At 36.6% G+C, this 22,103-nt stretch overlaps 2 protein-coding genes across 4 annotated transcripts; both read left to right on the top strand.

Moving 5' to 3' along the window:
- The first annotated feature begins 4,272 nt into the window (after window positions 1–4,272).
- On the top strand, window positions 4,273–9,668 carry LOC141652493 (biotin carboxyl carrier protein of acetyl-CoA carboxylase, chloroplastic-like). Its single transcript, XM_074459997.1, has 7 exons — window positions 4,273–4,745; window positions 6,047–6,091; window positions 6,198–6,361; window positions 7,383–7,689; window positions 7,951–8,022; window positions 8,855–8,920; window positions 9,402–9,668. The coding sequence occupies exons 1-7, from the start codon at window positions 4,596–4,598 to the stop codon at window positions 9,423–9,425; spliced, it is 828 nt and encodes a 275-aa protein (XP_074316098.1). The 5' UTR covers window positions 4,273–4,595; the 3' UTR covers window positions 9,426–9,668.
- Window positions 9,669–11,997: 2,329 nt separating this feature from the next.
- On the top strand, window positions 11,998–21,805 carry LOC141652491 (uncharacterized). 3 transcript variants are annotated; one of them, XM_074459994.1, is made up of 15 exons: window positions 11,998–12,238; window positions 13,201–13,286; window positions 13,394–13,624; window positions 14,263–14,437; window positions 14,794–14,877; window positions 15,041–15,282; window positions 15,379–15,592; window positions 15,793–15,872; window positions 16,509–16,593; window positions 16,969–17,100; window positions 17,192–17,305; window positions 17,396–17,443; window positions 17,530–17,617; window positions 19,058–19,114; window positions 21,535–21,805. In XM_074459994.1, the coding sequence occupies exons 2-15, from the start codon at window positions 13,282–13,284 to the stop codon at window positions 21,648–21,650; spliced, it is 1,671 nt and encodes a 556-aa protein (XP_074316095.1). In that variant the 5' UTR covers window positions 11,998–12,238; window positions 13,201–13,281; the 3' UTR covers window positions 21,651–21,805. The 3 variants fall into 3 exon arrangements, with proteins under 3 accessions (XP_074316095.1, XP_074316096.1, XP_074316097.1); XM_074459995.1 differs by having other exon boundaries at window positions 12,022–12,238; window positions 13,201–13,296; XM_074459996.1 differs by lacking the exon at window positions 13,201–13,286 and having other exon boundaries at window positions 12,168–12,238.
- The last annotated feature ends 298 nt before the right edge of the window (window positions 21,806–22,103 follow it).

A 22,103-nucleotide genomic window follows, 5' to 3' on the forward strand; every position in this document is an offset into this window, starting at 1 on the left:
CAAGTCATGATTCACGTTGTAACTTTCAAAAATCACAAATAAATAACCGTCCAACGAATACTTGAGTTAGATTACTTTTTATAACATACCGAGAGTTAAAACATAGGGAAAAAAAAAATTATGTCTAAAGTACAAGAATTTCATTTTTAAAGCATTTTACAACTCAGTTGTTCCAAATAAGTATGTGACGGCAATTGGTTCGAAACTTGGGTCAGTTTGCAAAACGTACCATTTAATATAGAAACATCAAGAATTTTCGTGGCTTAACAATTTGAAAACATATGCGAATCTTCTGATCGATGGAGTTGGAATTATGCAAAAACTATCAATACAATTTAAATGAGGATTTTTTACTAATTCATTGGTCAAAACATCACTGCACAGGATCTTCCTGACCACAGCCCACTAAAATATTTATTACTCCTAATCCGTATATCATATAAGCATGAAACCAACGCCAAATGAACACTAACTCACGAGGCTACCTCTCACAAAATTTTCATCCATAGGGGATTAACAGAAAAGAAATGACAGCAAGATCAATTAGGGAGTAAAATCAAACAAACGTGTTTCAGCACTAGGTCATTCATCTACTATGTTCCAAGCTCTTACAACCACACTATCGATACTAACTCATCCTAACTTAAATCTCACACTGTATACCTTCGTAACATCTACCCCATAGAATCCCGTTGCATCTCGATCTACTCCTTAAATCTAATCATGATTGCTATGACTAGAAACATGCAATTCAATAGTGTTTCTTATTACTATCACAAGACTATACTAGCATGGCTTTGGGATCACATAACCGCATATCACTAGACATAATAGTACTATCAGCACATCATTCAACATCCACCTAGGTAAATATATCATAATTTCGTAATTATTTTCACGCTCACGATTACCACATTCCAACACTTCATTGATTATCAATCTGAACACGAAGATTTATTTCTCATTTCCACAACATCATATGATCACATCATCATTCATACAAAATACTTACCGTAACGTTGTCCTGTAGAATGGTTAGAACATATGGGTCTCAAGGTGTACATCCACTCGATTATATTCAAGGCTTTCCTTCTAACTACCCATTCACTCAATTTCTCTCGGGTTACTGGTTCAAAATCGAGAGGGCAAAAGAGCACGTATTAAGGGCGCCTTCTTAACCGCACTGTGAGCTCCTATCAGTTTATTCCCAGGGGTTCATTTTACTTGGACACATCCTACGTTCATTGGGTTCATTGGTTTAGGCCTGAGGATCGTTTTTCTCTGATACCACTTTGTAACACCCCGGTTTATGAAGGAGCCTTTAGCAAGACATTCCCTAATAAACCGGACTGTTATCATCTCGGTTTCCCGAGGTAGTGAATAACAAAGTACAACAATGCCAAAGTACTTTAAATTAAAACTTAACGATTACGTGTTTATTACAAATTATCCAACTAATACTTAATATGAAATAAATACAACCCGCAATGGAAAATAAATAAAGTGATAAAATCTTCTAGGTGGTCTAGACTTCTAGGTAGATTGGCCAAGTCCTCACGCATCCCATAGCTCCCAAGTCGCCTAAACTTTAGTACATCCAAATCTGCTCCCATTATGGTTCATCACGGTGTTCACGAATACAGTGGTCAACCACGAGGTTGAGTAGGGAAAACAATGAAACAATAAATATGATATGCATGCTCCTCCGTCACCTCCATCTCCATCTCAACTCATATCTCATCTCATACCCGGACAACCAACCATACCGATCCCGGTAGACTATATATATATATCGACCGTAGCCGATCTGCCACTCATACCTTTGAGGACACCAGGGCAAGTCCTGCAGAACCCGCCTGGGCCTTATCACAACATCGCATCGTATCCCAACATCGTCACCACCACATCCTCCTCCAACTCCAATGCACATGAAATGCTCAACAGTAATTAATGCAATGCAATATGTAAAACATTGAACTGATAAATCATAAAATCATGCCATTTACCCGATGTTGTGATATCATACTCAATATAGTCAATTCAGTCAATCACCTTCTCGTATATGAAACATAACGTAAATCAACAACCACGAATCAAGTCAACTCAATTCAATAACAACGATAATAGGACAAGTGTATTTCCCTACCTCAAAGTACCAGCAAATCCAATTAAGCAGTTAAGCAGTCCAGAAAGTAAGCAATGAATCTGGTTACCGATCCTTCACGAATTCGTCACCTAGAATAATTATAATAATTATAATTACTAACTACTAAATATAGCAATCTCCCAAAATAGAAGCTTTCCCGAAATAGTAACTTTCCACTTTAACCAGTCCCGACTCAAAATCCATCTCTAATTATTTTAATCAGCTCGGGAATTAAATTAAATAAATTATTTAATTGACTCGGGAATAATTTATCGGGTTTTCTATCCTATGCCCACTGGGCATAGGTTAAGAAAGCAAAAATAGAAAGATTTAAATATTTTCCTTGGAAAAAAAATAAAAGTAATTGTATATTACAATTTCCAATAAAGATATCATTAAATTCTTTCTTTTTTTGGTTTTCTTAACCTATGCCCAGTGGGCATAGGTTAGAAAAACCCATAATTTATTCAAATGACTCGGGAGTTAAATTAAATAACTAATGTGATAATAAAATATTAAACGAATTAAACGTTTTAAGAAAACCTGAATCAAACATAAAACAATTCAACAACCCGACTTAAAACCCGTCTTTAAATATTTTAATTAAATCACTCGGAATTAAATTAATTAATTAAACATGTGACCCATTATCGAAATATAACGATTAACTATCACGAAACCCGTTTCAAAACGAAGAACAACTCGTCACCTACACCACCCCCTTCACACGCACTCACCCGCCACCACAGGCCACCGTGAGGCCGTGTCAACCACCAGCCCCAACACCCACTCGACCCGACCACCAAAGAACCACCCCTATCGGAGTCGACCCTCGCCGGCGAGGTGAACCACGGCCGTCGGCGGCTCGGTTCAACACCGAGCCTCACCAAACGCCCTATGTTCTCCTCCCCGCAACCACCGCAATCGTTACTCAACCCCGCCATACCACCACCCGCCTACTCGCCGCCATCCCACAAACCCAGACGACATGGCGCCACCGTTTCGACCTCCCCCTAGTCCACGGTGGCGCCACCCCAAATCTAATCACCTAAACTCGTCTCGAAAAACGCACATGTAAACCCGTGTGTCTACCCCCGTCGACAACACCTCCCGCCGCCATTTCCACCACCCAAAACCACCCTAACCACCACCACTATACTCGTCACATACCCCACTACCCAAATACCCCGTCAACAACCACCAAAGAACCTCACCAAGACACGCACAACCCCAACAAAACCCGACGTAAAAATACGAAACAGGAGGAAGGGAGTTAATCGCTTACCTAATCGCCACGAAAACCGCCACTACGGTAGCCTCACAAAGATCGACAACCACTCGTGCTCCTCCTTGTCGCGCCGTCAACCACCTCTATCTCTCTCTCTCTCGAATTGCGTGAAGGTTGAGTTTGGAGCTGGTGAAGAAGGGAGGCGTGAATGAGGGAGGCGGGTTGAGGGAGGTTAGGGTAAATTAGGTTTAGGGTTTAGGGTTAGGGTTAAATTGGGTTAGGGTTATTGGGCTGGACATGTTATTGGGCCAGCTCAAATGGGTCGATGATTAATTGTTTAGCTCACCTTTCGAATTCCTTATAAACCCGTCTTAAATAACTTAGCTCGATAACTTAACATAATTCTCGACTAACAAGTAACCCGACATAATTAGTAATATAAAAATACATAATAATTAATATATAAAAATACCCGTTTATTCGATTATATAAAATACGGGGTATTATACCCGATCTACTACATAATTCAAAACCCAATACGAAACTTGATTTGACAACATAAAAATTTAATCTTATATAAGAAAATATAAATTTCAAGGTTAATAAAGCCTAAATTTTCAATAATATCCATTTAGATTAGGTTCGGGTATGAATGGATCGGGTTTGGATTTGGTTCGGGTTTTCCAATAGCGGATATGGATATGGGTTTTTAAATAGTGGATCGGGAATGGGTTTTTAAAGAGTGGGTTTGGATCGAATTTTTTCCTTCGGTTCGATTCGGATTCGGTTTGGGTCATAATTGTCATCCTTACTTATCTCATCCTTTCGAATCAGTGACGATTTTCAAATCATCTCGAAAGAGTTGAATGTGACTCCATTTGGAGCAATCACCTATCGAGATTTAAGAGTCTTACGTAGTATCCAGGTTCGAACCCATGCACACTACACACTATGACACTATTTTTCACATAACATTGGAATCATCGATCCTCAAAAAAAAAAAAAAAAAAAAAAAAGGTTGGGAGTCTCATCTTGTTCATCGAAATCATCGACCTCATGCTTCAATCCATGAATACCAATACCAATTATTATTATTATTTTAGTCTTTAATTTCCAACAACACAAACAAAACAACTACCCATCTCATCTCATCTTCATTCCTCCATTGTTACATTACATTGTTTAACAACAACAACAAAGAACTCAAGTTTAATTACAACAATGGCGGCCTCATTTCCAGCAACAACTTCATCTTCATCAACTGTTGTTGCTAAAATATCAACAACAAGACGCCATTTTTATCATCATTCTCCTCCTAAGCTTTCTTTTCCTGTTTCTCCAAAACCCAAGCTTCGTCTTTTTTCATCAAAGGTATAACCTCTTTGGATTTTTATTATCTGGGTAATTGTTTCATTTCATTAATGTGATTTGTTTTGATTTGGGTTTTTGTGCAATTGGTGATATCTGATCTGTAATGTATTGGGTATTTGGAATTGTTTGTTTATGTCAAGACTCGAGTGGTTAAGACGGAGGTATTGTGAACAGCAGGCATCGGGTTTGAGTCCGAGTCCGATTCCTGTCTCGTTATTGTATTAGCCTATGACCCTAAAAACCTTCCCAATGAACCAATTCATGCTCTAGACTAGGTTAGCCCATGAGGGGTTAAGACAGAGGTATTGAGTACATTAGGTCTCGGGTTCGAATCTGAGTCTGAGTCCTGTCTCCTCATTTTATTAGCTTATGAGCCTAAAAACCTTCCCAAATCCGAATGAACCAATTAATGCTTGACACTAAATTGGGAATTGGGAGTTTGTTTTTGTTGTTTTTCTTTAAGCTCGGGTGGTTAAGACGGAAACATTGTGGACATTAGGTCTTGAGTTCGAATCCTGTGCCATCCAGTGGCGGAGCCAGGAATTGAGCTCAGGGGGTGCGAAAAATTTGAAGGGGGGGGGATGAGTAATAATAATATAAGGTGCACTCGAAAAAAATTCGAAAAATTTAGCTAAAAAATTCGAAAATTTCAGAGGGGGAGGTTCTAGCTCCACCACTGGTGCCATCATTGAGCTATGATTGATACTAAATTGGAGACTTGCTAATTGGAAATTGGGGATCTAATGAGCTATGGTATTCCTCTAAAGCGCCAAGTGGATCTTGATGCATTATGCAGTAGTATAACATCTGTTTTCATGACTATTACCTCAACGTCGAAAATTTAGTTTATGGTTATGACCTATGAGTTGAAAATTTATTAATGATTACCATGTAGCAATTATATTATCTTGTTTCAAGAACAAATTAGATCAGAATGCACACAAAAAAAGTTTCTTTACGATGTTTTGGGGGATCCATGTGCTTTAAGGTGGATCAGCCAGTTATGAGTGTGCTTGAAGGAATAAGGTTGAAGGGTCTGTTGGCGGATTGAGTTGCATTCTTTGGTTAATCCATATATACGAAATGTGGAGTTAATTTTTTAACATATTTTATCTCAAGACTTAAGTTGGTTAGCAATTAACAGTCAAATTTTGGGAAGTCTGAGACTCTGAGCTGCATCAGGACGCGAAGTTGTATGGACAATAGATGGTGAACAGTTAAGACACAAGTTGTTTACCTGCTGGAATTGCTATCTAGTTTTATATAATTGATTGCTTTTTGTCCTGCTGTAATCCTTGTAGCCTCTTCCAAGCCGTATGGTCGCAGTGAAGTCCCAACTGAACAAGGTAATCCTTCTGGAATTCAGTTGGGAAATATTTTTTTGTCCGAGGTTAACATCATGCCTTTAAAGGGTTAATTTACCATATACACTATTTTATTTCTGATTGCAAGGTTGCTGTGGAAGGTTCTAATAATGCTCCAGCTACCTCGGAAGCTAAATCAGGATTACCTGTCAAAGAAACAAAGATTGATGAACCAACCAAGGGATCTTCGGCTACTGAATTGTCAGAAGAATCTATTTCTGATTTCATAAATCAAGTCTCCGACCTTGTCAAGTACTTCATCTCACTTATATAGTCTCCATTTTTTGGTTCATCTCAAAATAATTGGCCTGTTTCTATATCCAGTAACTTTAAAAAGAGAACATATATTGTTACTCGTTATGTAACAAATGGCGAGGGTGATGCAGCACCTTGCAGTTAAATTTTGCAAGTCATGGAGTGACCATTTCATCATGAAATCATATAATATGAAGCCTATAAAATTGGGATATTATAAATGGAATGGAGAGCGGAGTAATATGCACCTCTTCTATGAAAGTATAAGTATCACAGTATATCCAATTTCATGCACTAGTGAATAGTGAACTGGTGATAGCAATCAAGGAAATGATGTAACGAGAAGGGTAAATGGATTGATAGGATGTAGAGGAAAGGATAAGTATCTGTATTACAGTATATCCAATTTTATCAATCATAACCCTTTTGCGAAAGTAACTCTGGAATTTACAGTGATGAGCTTTGTCACTTTGCCGCACTGCTTATATTTCTGTCTAGTTACAGGAAATCCAAATGATAAACTTTGACAATATCCTTTTTCGTAAAGACTACTCCGCCTCATTGGATTTGTAGATTTTGCACCATTTTTCCAAATTCTCCTTACGAATTTTAAAAAATGGTGCAAATCCAAAGAATGAGAGGGAATATCTTTTCCTTAAAACATTGTCGTCAGTGGGAGTTCTTGGAATAATAATTGGACGGGACCTATATGTGAACCCTTGACCTAATGTTGAAAAGGACCCATGAGCTGGAGGGGTCAATGATGAGTTTATGTACGAAAATTTACATGAAAATGCGAGATTTAAAAAAGTCATTAGGGCCGGGGCCCTCTGCTCAAAGCAAGATCCTGCCCTCTTGATTGTGTTTACGGGCAAAGAGCTAAAAGAAGATGGAGGATGATGAGAACAGAGATTAAGAAATTAGAGTATACGGAGTATTTTTCTTCAGTTATTGGGGTATTCCTTGTTGATTTTAATGAGCTAAAATTTGACGGGACTGATCACACACTGTTCTGTAGGCTTGTGGATTGCAGAGACATTGTGGAGTTGCAACTGAAGCAGCATGACTGTGAGATATTAATCAGGAAGAAACTGGCCATTGAACCAACACAAAGCCCTCCTCCTTATGCTATGATGCAGTCTCCTCCACCAATGGCCTCCCCAACTTCGCATGCACCACCGCCTGCTTCCGTCCCTGCTTTGCCGGCTCCAAAACCTGCTGCTCCTGCTGCCACGTCAGCAAAATCATCAGTTCCACCTACTCTAAGCCCTATGGCTGGTACATTTTATCGCTGTCCAGGTCCTGGTGAGCCACCGTTTGTGAAGGCAAGTAGTTATATCTTTATCTCAACTATGTTACTCAGAGTCTCAGACCCATAAAAAACTTTCCAACACCAGTGCATGTCCAAGTGGCAGACTGTTATTTTATGGAAAAAATCTCATGTTTGTTAAATGAAGTATCCAATTTTCTTAACCATGTCGGAAGTCTCAAATGCGCGGACAGTCGGATACTCCAATAGGTTTTATCTCCTCTGTTCTATTTTGCCCTCTATCAGTTTGCTGAGAATAGTTTCAAAACTGCCCTAGGTTGGAGATAAAGTGCAGAAGGGACAGGTCCTATGCATTATCGAGGCCATGAAGTTGATGAATGAAATTCAGGTATGTCATTCCTTGTGGAGCCTATGTATGTCCATTTGAGGAGTTCCTGCAGTGAAATACGTAGCATTATTCCTGGGATCAAATATTGTCTTATTGATTCACGCGATCATCTTCCGTATTGACTAAGGAAGTTGTGATTCACGCTAGAAGTGTGTCTGGCTCTCCCCTGTCTCTCTTGTAGAACATAGATTGCCTCATGCCTACTTAAATACGTTGAACGGACTGTATTCAGGAAAAACAATACCTATAACTAGACATATTCAAATTTCTATTTGCTTTGAAAAAGAGAGACATATTTATATATTATAGGGTAGTAGCATATTTACTGTTGCATGGGTCCTATTGGGTTCGAGGAGTGGATTCAACTCGTATCAAACGAAAAGGAACTCTAGCAACCTAAGGTGATAAAAGTCGGTTTTAGTATGGACGATTGGGTTTGAGGACCACCTCATCAAATCTTAAACAATGTAGTTGTGTGCATTATTTCACAAACTTCCACCTTGCACGATATGAATTCATCTCGTCTTATATGAGACGATCCCACATGTGAGACTAACCCTTATGCTTTATGTATTTCCCACTTAATATATGGTTAATGCATCTCTCTTATATCTGTTTATGTTCTTTCATCGTGTGTAGTGTTAGGCTTTACTCTCTGTAGGTCCTTGGTCTTGTGCCATAATATAACTAAATCGAAAAAAAATTATAAGACCGTTCTATGAAAGTTTGCTGTAATAGTTTGCCTGTCGGCCACAAAGGTGAAGTTGTCGTCGTGGTTAATTATCAACAATCCTTCAAACACCGCACTTCTCTCATCAATATCCTTGTGCAGGCTGAACAAGCAGGAACTATAGTTGAAGTGATTGCTGAAGATGCAAAACCCGTGAGCAAAGATTCGGTAAGCCTCCTGCTCAACTATGAATTTTTTCTTCCAGTGAGGCTTTGTATTGTTGTACTCCCTCTGTCCTGGTCATTTGTTGTCCTTTTCCATTTTGGAGTGTCTCATCATTTGTTGTCATTTCTATTTTAAGAATGAATTTGACGAGTAATTTGATCATTCACACTCAATTTATTCCACTTGTCATTTAGTAATTGGCCCCCTCCCATTTCCCTGATCTTTGTGCCAAAACCAAAGAACAACAACTGACGGGGACGGAGGGAGTATCATTTTACGAGACTCAAATGTGAAACCATGTGATTATTGCATTGATAGGATGGCCTCAAATGTAAAACCGTCTCTCATAAGAGCCGGTCTCACATGTAAGACTGTCTCATATAGTGAATCTTATATGAGACGATCTCAGATATGAGTCCAATCCTAATCCTTGCACTCCATTATCTTCATCCGACGTTTTAACATCTCGACTGTTCTTTTGCAGCCTCTATTCGCGATTCAGCCATAGAGAAGCCATTCCTCACGCTTCACCGTTAGGTCATTTAGGCGCGCTCTACGTTGATTTTCTCTGTTATACACCAAGTTCATCACCATGTTAACTATTCTTGTATTAAGAGTGGTGTATTGAGCTTGAAGTTTATAGTCGTCGACAGGAGGCAGGATATTTTTTTATTTTCTTCTCCTATTACCAGGTTGAGAATGAGCTTTGTATAACTTATAGCTTGCAATCAAAGTATTTTCATCTTAAAAACATTTTGATACCATTTAACACGGGGTTGATAAATGATAATATAATGTGCTTTTATTAGCGAGTTTAGTTGGTGAAGTCTAAGACGAGATACTCAGACAGCAGTAAACAAGGTAGCACATGCCAATACCAAAAGTTGTAGCGCTAAAACTGCCTTAATAACTCCCCTGAACAAAAATAAAAAAACGGTTTCAAATCTTAAAATCTTGTTTAGAACCGTCTTAAGTTAAGACGGTATTCATATTACACTAACGTATGAATTCATTGCTATTAACACAATTTGGTGTGAACCAATAACCCTTCGCATATTGAAATTTAGAACATATGATCACGGATCACCCCATGCAAAGCTTGCTATTTGAGGAAATCTTTAACCTATAATCTGGCGCTTCTACATACGAGTATTTTTTTTCGTCAGTAGTAGACTTTGGAAAGTATTTAGTGATACCTTTAATCCGAATTGTTTATTATTTTTCATTTAGTTAAAAGATAAATAAATGATGAAAATAAAGCGAGTATTTAGTCCTTATCATTCAGGAGAATAAAGCATTCATGTAACTACATTTCACCTTAACAAACGCCCTCGGGGGCTATTGTTGTCATTTTTCTTTTATTTTCCCTCCCAAGTTAATCAATGATTAGTATTGCCACGTCATCAAAAGTTAATGTTCATTTAACGGCTGTTACATTAGGGGTACTATGGCCACAAAAATGGAAACTCAAGGATATCATAGGCAGATTCTTAAAAGCAGGGTACCTTGGAAATCCGACAAAATTAAGGGGTACCATGGGCAATTTCCGGTTATTTAATTACATTGAAGTCCCTTGATTTCCGAATTATATATATAGTATTGATAATCCCTTTCATTTTACATGTTAATGCTCTATCTCGGGATAAGATCTTCATCTATGTAAAGTTAGTAGATAAAGCGCATAAATATTAAATATAACAGCTGTAGGAAATCTTATCCAGAGATAAATATATCCGAGAAATTTACTACCGTATTTGTCCAGGAATTCACGTTGTTATACAACCTTAATCTGTATACCAGGTGAACCATCCGAGGAATGGACTCGGGTCAAGAATACTCCACAAGATTGCTCCTGGGGAGGCTTGAACCTGGATATCCTGAAAATTTTACCCAAGTTTTAACCACAGATTCCACCATTGCGGGCTATACTCCCTTAATCTCATCTATATTATCCTGCTTTATATCTTTGGTGGATTTAAGAAATCTATTAAAATTGGAAATTTAGTGATTTATAGTGTAAATAGTTATTAAATTTAGAAAGAAGACTATAATTTTGTGATAAATTTAAAGGGAAGAGGGTACAATAAAAATAGGGTGAAGGGAGTTTGACTTACTCTATTAACTAGATTTTCTAAGATTACAACAATAACATTTACGCGGTTGATTTTTCTTATTATAAAACAAGTTATTATAAGTGCAATTTAATGTTAACAGATTTTAAAACTACCTAAAGACTTTCACTAATATGATCATCTGGTATACCATATCATCGTACTCCCCTAGACAATTAGAAATTTAGAACTTACGCTAATTACCATAGATAATAGTATACTCCTATATCACAATTGTTTTAGATGCCTTAGAATCCAATTCCAACCTAGTTAAATTTTTAAAACTCTCACATCCTTACCTCATAATAATAATAATTTAATTTCAATTCTATCACTATTTAGACCTCTAATCGCAAAATTGTTTGATATGTCCGTGTGAGTAACAAATGTGACCTTCCTTGATCCAAACCCGCCACACCCAATTCCAACTACACGAGTTTTCCAAACATCATTAATAAGTTGAAACCCAAAAATAAAATCCACACGATCTCAAGCAAGTTTCTGAAACTGAATAAAAATATATCCTACTCTATACATCTGAAATCATTAAAACATAATCAATCTCAATGTTTCCAAACACTCCATCAATGAATGTAACTTTATAATAAGTAAAATTTATACTCTTTCCATTCAAATCATTTGTTTACCTTTACTTATGACATAAAGACTAAGGAGAGTGGATATAACCATTTGTACTTACCGTAACGGGATGACAGCAGACCAAAATATACATGGCGGATCAAATTACTCATAAAGAACATTCACAAAAGAGAAAGTTCAAACACACAACCGGGACAAAAGGAGTAAACCTAACACCTTTCAAAAATAATTTAAAAAATTAGAAAAAAATATTTAAAAAAAATGGAAGTAAATATGAAAAAAATAACATAATAGAGGGAGGCATGACCAACACCATGACCAATTGACCATGTGAGCACTATATATAATAATAATAGAAGAGTGATCTTAAATTTCCCCCCAAAATAACACACATTTCACAAAAATTCAATCATCCCAACTCCATAATTTAGAATTATACTTCCGAATTATTCGCATTTCTCATTTCTTCTTTCTTCATCATTCTTCCATTTTTCTTCAATTTTTATTTATTTATTTTATTTTTTGGAAAATTTCTGGAAATTTTCGCGGACCGACGATCAGCATTGCATTTTCATCTTCATCTTCATCTTCGGTCTGCGAATTTCCCTCGGTATTTTATTTCATTTTAATTCCGCATTTTTTCTTATACATTTTGCATTTTTTTGTTGATTTTGTGTTATTATATATTCAAATTGTATATTACATGATCAATGTGATGAATTTATGTTCAAATTTTTTTAGTTGATCGATGTTAGATCGTATAATGTTCTTGTGTGATCTTATTGTTTTTATCTGAGTTTGTTTTGACCAACATTGTGCTTTAAGCTTGTGTTAAGAAATACTCGTTCCAGTCATTTGTTTACCTTTTATATTCTTTGTAAACGTTATTTTTGATCAAAAATAAACAAATGATTGAGAGTTGGGACGAAGGGAATACCTAGTAGTAGAGTACCTCTACGTTTGATTGTATACGTTTTTCAGAATATGCGAGAGGGAACTTGAATTCTAATAAGGAAAGTAGGATTTAGGATTAATTTGAAAAACGTATATAATCAAATGGAATAGACGAAGTAGGAATTATGATTTTTAATTCCAGCTCATAAGGCATAACCATTGATTATTGATTTTGAAAAACGTATACAATCAAATGGAACAAAGGAAATTTTCGGTGTTAAATTTTGATTAAGATTTGAGTATAATCTTTCTAGGATCAATGACATATTTAGCAAAAAATAGCCCCTTTGCAATGGAGGCTTACTTGTAAAAACTCGAATTTTGTATTTTTTTGGTATAATATTTGAAGAAGAATTCTAGTGATTTTTTTTTCCTAATTTGATTTTTCATTTTTGAAGTTAGACTTTAGTGGTTTGTAATTAATTGGTATCGATAATTTTGTATAGAAAGTCTCATGTAGAACAATTTTACATTAAGATACCAGAAAACCATTTAGAGACGCGTATAACATGTAGTTTTACGATTTATGACAGTTAGAATAGGTATAACATGTAGTTTTACGATAATGCTTATGTAAAATGGTCTTACTAGCGTATTTTTCCATTTTGATTTAAGCAGGTAACTTGAGAGTAGGATTTTTCCCTTTTGCAAAACAAAATTGGATTGCTTTCACCTGAGCAGTTACAACTTACAGATGAGATGAGGTTGTTTTTGGTGTGTTTCTTTATACTTTTTTTTCCGATAGGTGATGGTGAGATCCTGATAAACTAGTGTGACCACTGATTTTTATTTTTTTGTGAATGTTTCATAGAGAAAAGAAAATGGATTCAGCCAAGAGTTGGTTAAATAAGTTTCAGTCGCGTGACAAACTGAGCTCTACGTGTAAAACCTATTCTGAAATGGGGGGAAGGGAAGATTCAACTTCGATATTAGATGATGACACACCGTCAAATATTACTAGACAAAGGGTTGCAGCAGCAAAGCAATTTATAGAGAAGCATTACAAAGATCAGATGAAAAATTTGCAAGAGAGGAAGGAACGGTATGCGTTAGAAACTTGGATACAACTAATTGTATGCTGGTTTATTACTTTGCAAATGGTCGACTTTTAGCTTCTCTGTGACTGTCTGATAATAGTGTCATTTGTCGAGATTGCTTGAGCTGTTATATCTATCATCGTGACTTCATTGTAGGAAGACGGGTATAACTTCTAACATAGAATACACAACGCTCCATCCCATTTATATAGTCGTCATTTTCTTTTTTAATGCACCTCTAAGTAGTTGTCCCCTTTCTATATCTCTGTACAATACAAAAGTGAACTTCTGGTGCAATCCCTAGCTATGTACTCCACAACACAAGCCCCTCCACCTCGTTGATACTCGTATTGGGTAGGGAATTGTAAGGATCGTGTGGGTAATAATGATATTTCATCACTAAATCTTAATTGTCACATCTAAACAAATGAGGAAAATATAAATCTGATGGAGGAAGAAATATGATCGCTTACCCTTTTCTTTTCATTATTTACTGCCATTGTTAGTGTGAAATTGCATGTTTTCTTTGATGTCTGAATGTTCTGTTAATTAAAACTGGGTTCTGATGTAGAGTTAAAGGATAACAATTTTGATCAATATGATTATACATTTATACCATGTGCTGTTTGTCATCTGTGAACAGTCGGATTATATTAGAGAAGAAGTTAGCTGATGCGGATGTGTCTGAAGAAGACCAGTACAACCTACTTAAGTTTTTGGAGAAGAAAGAAACCGAATACATGCGTCTACAGAGGCATAAAATGGGTGCTGATGATTTTGAGTTACTGACAATGATCGGCAAGGGTGCATTTGGCGAGGTATGCAATTCTAGCCTTTTCAATTCACAAGTTTGGATTTTGTTACAACAACATTACCCCAGTGCCTCAAGGGTCAAGGGCTCCCGCAAATTGCGAGGTAAAGGAGGGAGGGGCTCGGATGTACGCAACCTTACCCTTGTGTTCATTACTTTTGGTTTGTTCTTGATGATCATGGTAATTTTTTTTATGCATTGATCTAATATAATTAATTAACTGTACATAGATCTTGTGACAGCTGCAGGAAGAAGAAAAATAATTTTAAAATTTTAAAATTGTGATATCCTTGTATCTATTTTACGACAAATGGTTGTTGTAAGATGCATTCGTATCAATTAACTGGTCTCTGTATGTTTCAGGTCAGAGTTTGTAGGGAAATTACTACTGGCCATGTATATGCCATGAAAAAACTTAAAAAGTCAGAGATGCTTCGCCGGGGACAAGTATGTCTTTTTCTATTTACAACATTCCGTCTCCATTTTGTGTAGCCTCCATTTGTAATAACTATAATGGTGTATGTATAACTCCTATGATTAGTAGGCTCCTTAAGATGATTACATTAGTATTCTTTCAATATTTATACTGCCACATTACTTTGAATTACAGGTGGAACATGTGAAAGCGGAAAGAAATCTGCTTGCTGAAGTTGACAGCAATTGTATTGTTAAGCTTTATTGTTCCTTTCAAGATGATGAATTCTTGTATCTCGTCATGGAGTATCTTCCTGGTGGTGATATGATGACGTTACTTATGAGGAAGGATACATTGACAGAGGATGAGGCAAGATTTTATATTGCAGAGACTGTATTGGCCATAGAATCTATTCACAAACACCACTACATTCACAGGTCCATGACTGATTTCTGTAGTTAGATCTTGATTGATCGATAATTTAGCTTATGAATCGTGCTAACTTGCTAAGTTTTCATGGTTACCTACTGCAGAGACATTAAGCCTGACAACCTGCTACTGGATAAATTTGGGCACTTAAGGCTGTCAGATTTTGGTCTGTGTAAACCATTAGATTGCAGTACCCTCGAAGAGGACTTTGAAATTACCAATGGAATTGGAGGATCTCCCACTAATGATGGCTCTTCAAAGCCAAGGCGTACTCAGTTAGAGCAACTTCAGCACTGGCAAAAGAACCGTAGAATGCTTGTATGTTCACGGTGTTTTCTTTGGAGGAGTGATTCTTTCTTGTTTAATAAGTTCATTTTATATAAACTAAATCTTGATAATTGTCCATGCATCCAAGGTATACACATACATGCACCAGGTGTCGTTCTAAATATTATATGGCTTTTGTTTGGATGGCTGGGACTCAAGTTTTCTCACGCGTGTATTATGCTAACATGCAGGCTTACTCCACCGTTGGTACACCTGATTACATTGCCCCAGAAGTTTTATTAAAGAAGGGTTACGGAATGGAATGCGATTGGTAAGAAACTAATGAACAATCTGAATTCTGGCCAACTTCGTAGTATGCTATTACATAAGAACTTAAGAAGTTTATAAGCGGGATTTACCTGGTCATTGATCTTAATATGGTAGAATACCTGACCAGTCCACCTTCAAAGTCTTTCAGTGGTACATGGGTGATACTCGATCCAGTGTCCAGTAAATCAGTCCTTTCGTTTTACTAAACTCTGTATTCACTGAATAAAATAAAAATGTTTTAATTGTTGTTTAACACTTTATCTGACCCGGTCACTTCAGAAAATGCTTTTCTTGAATTCACCCGAAAAAAAATTGTGCTTAATACAACAACATTGCCCCAATTTCTCATGAACAACCTTAACCTGTGTTAAAGTCAAATACTTGTGTGCAGTAAAGTCATTAACAACACCTTACTGCTTCAATGGGTTTGGCTCTGCCTGTGGGGTATGGGGGATGGATGTGTGCAACACTGCAACTTTACCCTCTGAAAACTGCTTCGTACAATGCATCAACAGTTTAGTGATCTATTTGCTTTATTTCATTATATTTCATAGCCGATGACAGGCTCTCTGCTTAGTTAATGATGCCTTCAATATGTTTTTTTGATGATGTTGCCTTTGAATGTTTCTATTCACAGGTGGTCACTCGGGGCAATTATGTTTGAAATGCTTGTAGGATATCCTCCTTTTTACTCTGATGACCCTATGACAACGTGTCGAAAGGTAAATACTGAGGTTTCACCCTTGTTTTGCTTTATCAGTGTTGCTTCATGTTCTGAAAATGCTGCATCTTGTTCGCTGGAATTGTTTTCTCTCTTTTGACAATTGACAGTGGTCAGCAGACGTTAATCACAATAGCATTTAGTAACATGGATTGCACATGCTTAATGCAAGAATAGTACTGTAACATGCAGTGTACATGTTAATTTAATACAAGTATAGATCTTTGCATGATCTATTTTCTAACTATGATTTTAGCTATCATGTAAGTTTCTTGGCATTATTGAATCCCTTAATGCAAGTATAATAACCTGGATTGTACATGCTAATCGTTGACGCGTGTAAAGTTTTAAGGAACTCTTCCTCTTTACTTTGTAGATAGTAAATTGGAGGACTCACTTGAAATACCCTGAGGAAGCAAGGCTAACTCCTGAAGCAACAGATCTTATTAGTAAACTGTTGTGCAATGTCGACCAGAGACTTGGTTCAAATGGCGCTGATGAGATTAAGGTGTTGTGTGGTTTATCCTTCTAACGCATATTTAGAGACTCGAGAATTCTCTAGAAATATAAATGATTTATCTTTCTTTTGGTTACTTCAGGTTCATCCCTGGTTCAATGGTATTGACTGGGAAAGGATATACCAAACAGAGGCTGCTTTTATTCCTGAGGTCATTGATGAGTTAGACACTCAGAATTTCGAGAATTTTGATGAGGTACTGAATCTCGTGTATGGCTTCTGTTGATTTGTGGACCTTTTATGTAGAACTTATTTGGACTCATTGCAATTTTCATGAAATTCGTAGGCCGAAAATCAATCGCAATCAACTTCAAAAACTGGTCCTTGGAGAAAGGTGCGCAAGCTGACCGTGATCTTATCCTTTTGTTTTTGGTTTCAATCATACATAATTATTATCCCTTATGTGCCCTGGTCCTGCAGATGCTATCATCCAAGGATCTTAATTTTGTGGGATACACATACAAAAACTTTGAAATTGTGAATGATTATCATCAACTTCCTGGCATAGGTATTCCTGATCTTGATTCCCTTTCTGTCTCAACAGTTCTGTGTGCATTTGTTTCTTATTTCTCTATGAGTCCGACTGGAATTGCATCTTATGTGACTATCGCCTATCGGCATTATTTTTTCCTTGCCGTATGGGTGCTCTATGTTGAATTTTAACTTATACAGATATACCTATTTTGTGTAGAAACAATAATGGGTTTTTTAGTTCTTTCATTGGTTTCATTTTCAGTGGAGCCAAAGACTTGTTATTCTATACGGAGTATTATTTGATGGAATAAAACAAGATATATCTCACTAATTGGTTACGCTTCTTTTTATTGTGAGGTTATAGTTGCATAATGCAATTCTCGACGCAATCTTCATTTTGGGGCATCCAGTAACAGCCTCTCTATGTTGGGGTAAGGTTGCGTACTATTAGGAATATTTATAATAGTTGGGCCTCAACCATAACCTTAAGGTTTTGGTTGAGATGGTTCATCTATCATGGTATCAGAGCCAGTGTGACCGAAGGTCACAGGTTCAAATCCTGGCAACCTCAAAACTCCTCAAAAACTCGAAGTGGAAACCCAGCACACGGTACGAGGGAGCCGGTGCACAACTAACCACTCTTCAAGCCCGACGGGCATTTGAGTGAGGGAGCGTATTAGGAATATTTATAATAGTTGGGCCTCAACCATAACCTTAAGGTTTTGGTTGAGATGGTTCATCTATCACGTACAACTGACCTCCCCTTATCCACGCATTTTGTGGGAGCCCTTGAGAAGATGTTGATTCTCATTATTCATTCATCCCATCTGGAGTTCTTAGGTGTGTCAAACGCCAGATATTGTGACTTATTGATCCTCTGAAGTCCTAAACCCGGAAAAGGCTATTTAAACCCAGTTTTTTCTTCGTACAACAACATTTGAGCTTCATTCAACTCAGTTTGGAGCCTAATACTTGAATAACTTCTAACTCTAGCAGTCTAGCATCATCTTCGACCAATATGTGTTTCAGTAAAAAATGGCAACAGGAACTTATGTTAAATCGAATATTGTCAGGATTTTTATTTTAGTTCACTGTAGTTTGTTACTTCTATCGAACCCCATGTCCTTTAATTCTCCTTTAAAATGTGCTTGATGTTGCCGGATAATCAAGAAGTGTACTACTTTTCGAAAGGATCGTACAGATAGTTATCTGCTTCTTAGTTGGGACTTATCTTTGTCCAGCATGGTGATGCGCTGTTGAACCGTAATAATACAAATAACATGTGGGATAACTGTCAGCCTCTTCCATGCTTTTGTTTTTTCATTGTTTGATGTTACTATCAAGGCGGGTCCTTTTTCGAGGCCTTCAACAGATCATAACTATGCTGCATGCAACATAGAAACGGATTCCACATTGCGTAACTATTCAATATCATGATGTTTGACATTCGATTTTCTTGATTATGACCGTGCAGCTGAATTGAAGAAGAAAGACTCCAAACATAAGAAGCCGTCAATTAAATCACTTTTCGGTATGTTTACCCATCATTTGTTATTCCCTGTTCTTATGTTTTCATTATGCCGAAATTTTGTTTCAGGCCTACCTTAATAAGTCTGATCTTTGTCAAAAATAGTCGGTTTTTGAGATAAAATTCTTGCGCCAGTTTCTGGATAACCCTTAAATTAATGTATGTAGATAAATCTATCTTGCAACTGATCTTGCTTGAACGTGTTACAGAGTGAATTAATTTACCTGTGTTGCTCAGATTTTTGAGCCCCCACAATTACGGACCACACCGCGGACCACACCACAACCCTCTAAAATAAACACTCTTCAACCACCTCGGTAGAACTGTCCTACAGGAGTAAACTTTAACTTTTCATTCATTATTCCATCTTTTTATTCGGCAATATTAACTACTGTACAACTGTAGTAACTACGAAGTACTCCCTCCGTCCTGGTCATTTGTTGTCCTTTTCCCTTTTGGGGTGTTTCACTCAATTGTCGTCCTTTCTACTTTAGGATTGCATTTGATGAGCAATTTGATCATTCACACTCAATTTGGTCCACTTGTCATCTTATCATAGGCCTTCTCCTCTTTCCTTGGTCTTTGTGCCAAAACCAAAGAACAACAATTGACCGGGACGGATGGGAGTATCATTTTTCCCCCTCAATTAGTGGTTTTACATTACCATATGCTATCATACAGCCACCTTATGCCTTAAAAGAGATTTATAGTACTGAAACCATCCATATTTCGCCGTCTGTTTTTTCTTTCAGGATAAAATTCTCAGCTTTCTGGTCTCTTTATTTTTCCAACTCCTTTCTGGGTTGAACATTGTGTAATTCTGGTTGTCGACTAGCCTACTTATGGATGCATTTGCGTCTTTTTTTCTCATCTCCTTTTCCCCAGACACAATGTAGCCCTAGAAACTTAGAACTGAGACTTTTTAAGGAAAGGTTATATAACAGCTACGCTACAACGCCTACAAGTCGCTAAGAACAGTGACAGATGTATTCTAGTTGCTAACTGGGGTAGTTCAGCTACATTCCTGGAATAGATAGTTATGTCCTCCATCATAGTGTGTCAAGCTGTTACCTGCAGCCTGTCATTTTCGCTTCATTAAGCAAGTTGATTAATTTTTTTTATTTAATTTCTCTTTTGGCAACGACAAAATTAGTTCTAATATTTGAGCTGCGTGCACCTATTGATCTAGCAAGTCCGAGTTTAGACATTGCAGGGCATGCAAGCAAGTAGACCTGTCAAAACCCGCCCGACCAGGCCAGGAAACCCGACCCGCCCGACCCGTTTTTCTTAGGGTTATAAACCCGGTTTTTTCGACCCGCGACCTATTTGACCCGCCCGACCCGTTTTTCTTAGGGTCAAGGGAAAATCATGAATTTTATTAAAAATATTAATATTTATTAGGGTTATTTCATAACAATAATCCATCCTATTGGTGGTATGTAATAATCACTCCATCCTATCAATAATCTCAATTAAATCCAACCTAAGCACCATACCTTCTAATAACGAACCGACTGATATTTTTTTTATGTTTATATGTATCAAATAAACCAAGTACTTGATTCATCACTTGAAAATATTATACATGAACATCACATATACCAGCTAGGTTGTCCAAAAACTATTAAATATTGCAATATAAACTTAAAAAAATATGAGCTGGTTCGTTATTAGAAGGTATGGTGCTTAGGTTGGATTTAATTGGGATTATTGATAGGATGGAGTGATTATTGCAGACCACCAATATGATGGATTATTGTTATGAAATAACCCTATTTATTATATATTATATTTGAAAATATAGTTAAAAAATTATTTTTTTTATTAGTTAAATTGCAAATTCAAGTAAAAAGTCAATTTTATATAACTTTTATAATATTTAATAATAAAATAATTATTAAAAAAACTTTATTTTAATAATTATGTCAATATAATTAATGTAAATGTTGAATATGATTAAAATAATAGTTTTAAATATGTTTTACTTTTCAAAAAAATATTTTTTAAATTAAAAAAATCGTTTAAAAATGGCGTTAAAAATTATTTCTTGACTCGTATTCTGACCCTAACCCGACCCGTATATAACCCGACACGTATTCTAACCCGACCCGACTCGCCCAACCCGTTTGACAGGTCTACAAGTAAGTCATCTGAGTCAAGTACAGATGATCGGCTCATTTTCGAGTCATACCTATCAGATTTGATTGTTTCGGATCATTTAGTCGGTTCATGTTGTTCTTTCCTGATTCGGGTTTTGTCAATTTACCAATCAAGCATAGTTTTATATCTGTACTCAATCTAGCTACTCAACTTTTGTGTCATATTGACGCGTAAATGCAAGCCATCATTGTCAAATTTCTACAGTCTGTAATTTAGAAATTTACTTGGATGTTTGTCACATAATTCCTCTCTTTTTTTTGCAGAAGAGTCGTCAGATTCGTCAGAAGCCGCGACCAATGCCGTTCTCTCATCTCCAACGTTAGTAGTGTCTCACAGTCAATCAGATCCTTCACTTAATAAAACTTCCCAAATGCCTTAAGTATTTGTTACTCTTACGCAAATTATACATTTGGAAGTAATGCCATTTAAGGAAATTCTTTCGGAATTTTCTCTTTGTATGATGTAAAATGGAAAATTGTAAAGTGAACAATGACATTATATGTTGATTATTAATCCCTCATTCTTTTTGTTGCATCCGTCAACATGAAAATGTATTTTATTCACAATTGCGAAGAAAGGAAAGAAAACCTTGAGCATAATATTAACACAAAAACTCCGGAGAGACGGTCTCTCAATAGCGTAATATTGGTTGATCTAGTTTAGTTTAGAGATCCGTACATCTTTTCATTAACTTTATCAATTGAGCAAACGCATAAATTTTTTTTATATCAGATTTATAATTTGATTTAATTTTTTCGTCCATAAAAAAGAAGCCTCTTTCAGACGATACATTAAAAATTTTAAATAGTGCGTAACATATTCCATCCAATTA

Source organism: Silene latifolia, chromosome 4 (genome assembly GCF_048544455.1).
Source record: "Silene latifolia isolate original U9 population chromosome 4, ASM4854445v1, whole genome shotgun sequence".
Lineage (NCBI taxonomy): Eukaryota > Viridiplantae > Streptophyta > Magnoliopsida > Caryophyllales > Caryophyllaceae > Silene > Silene latifolia.

Excerpts from the sequence above, each read along its gene's own strand:
- LOC141652491 (XM_074459994.1), top strand. Across the intron at positions 17,618-19,057 it reads TCATCAACTTCCTGGCATAG|CTGAATTGAAGAAGAAAGAC; the intron begins GTATTCCTGATC and ends ATGACCGTGCAG. Across the intron at positions 19,115-21,534 it reads GTCAATTAAATCACTTTTCG|AAGAGTCGTCAGATTCGTCA; the intron begins GTATGTTTACCC and ends TTTTTTTTGCAG.
- LOC141652493 (XM_074459997.1), top strand. The coding sequence starts at position 4,596 with ATGGCGGCCTCATTTCCAGCAACAACTTCATCTTCATCAACTGTTGTT. Across the intron at positions 6,092-6,197 it reads TGAAGTCCCAACTGAACAAG|GTTGCTGTGGAAGGTTCTAA; the intron begins GTAATCCTTCTG and ends TCTGATTGCAAG. Across the intron at positions 7,690-7,950 it reads GTGAGCCACCGTTTGTGAAG|GTTGGAGATAAAGTGCAGAA; the intron begins GCAAGTAGTTAT and ends AAACTGCCCTAG.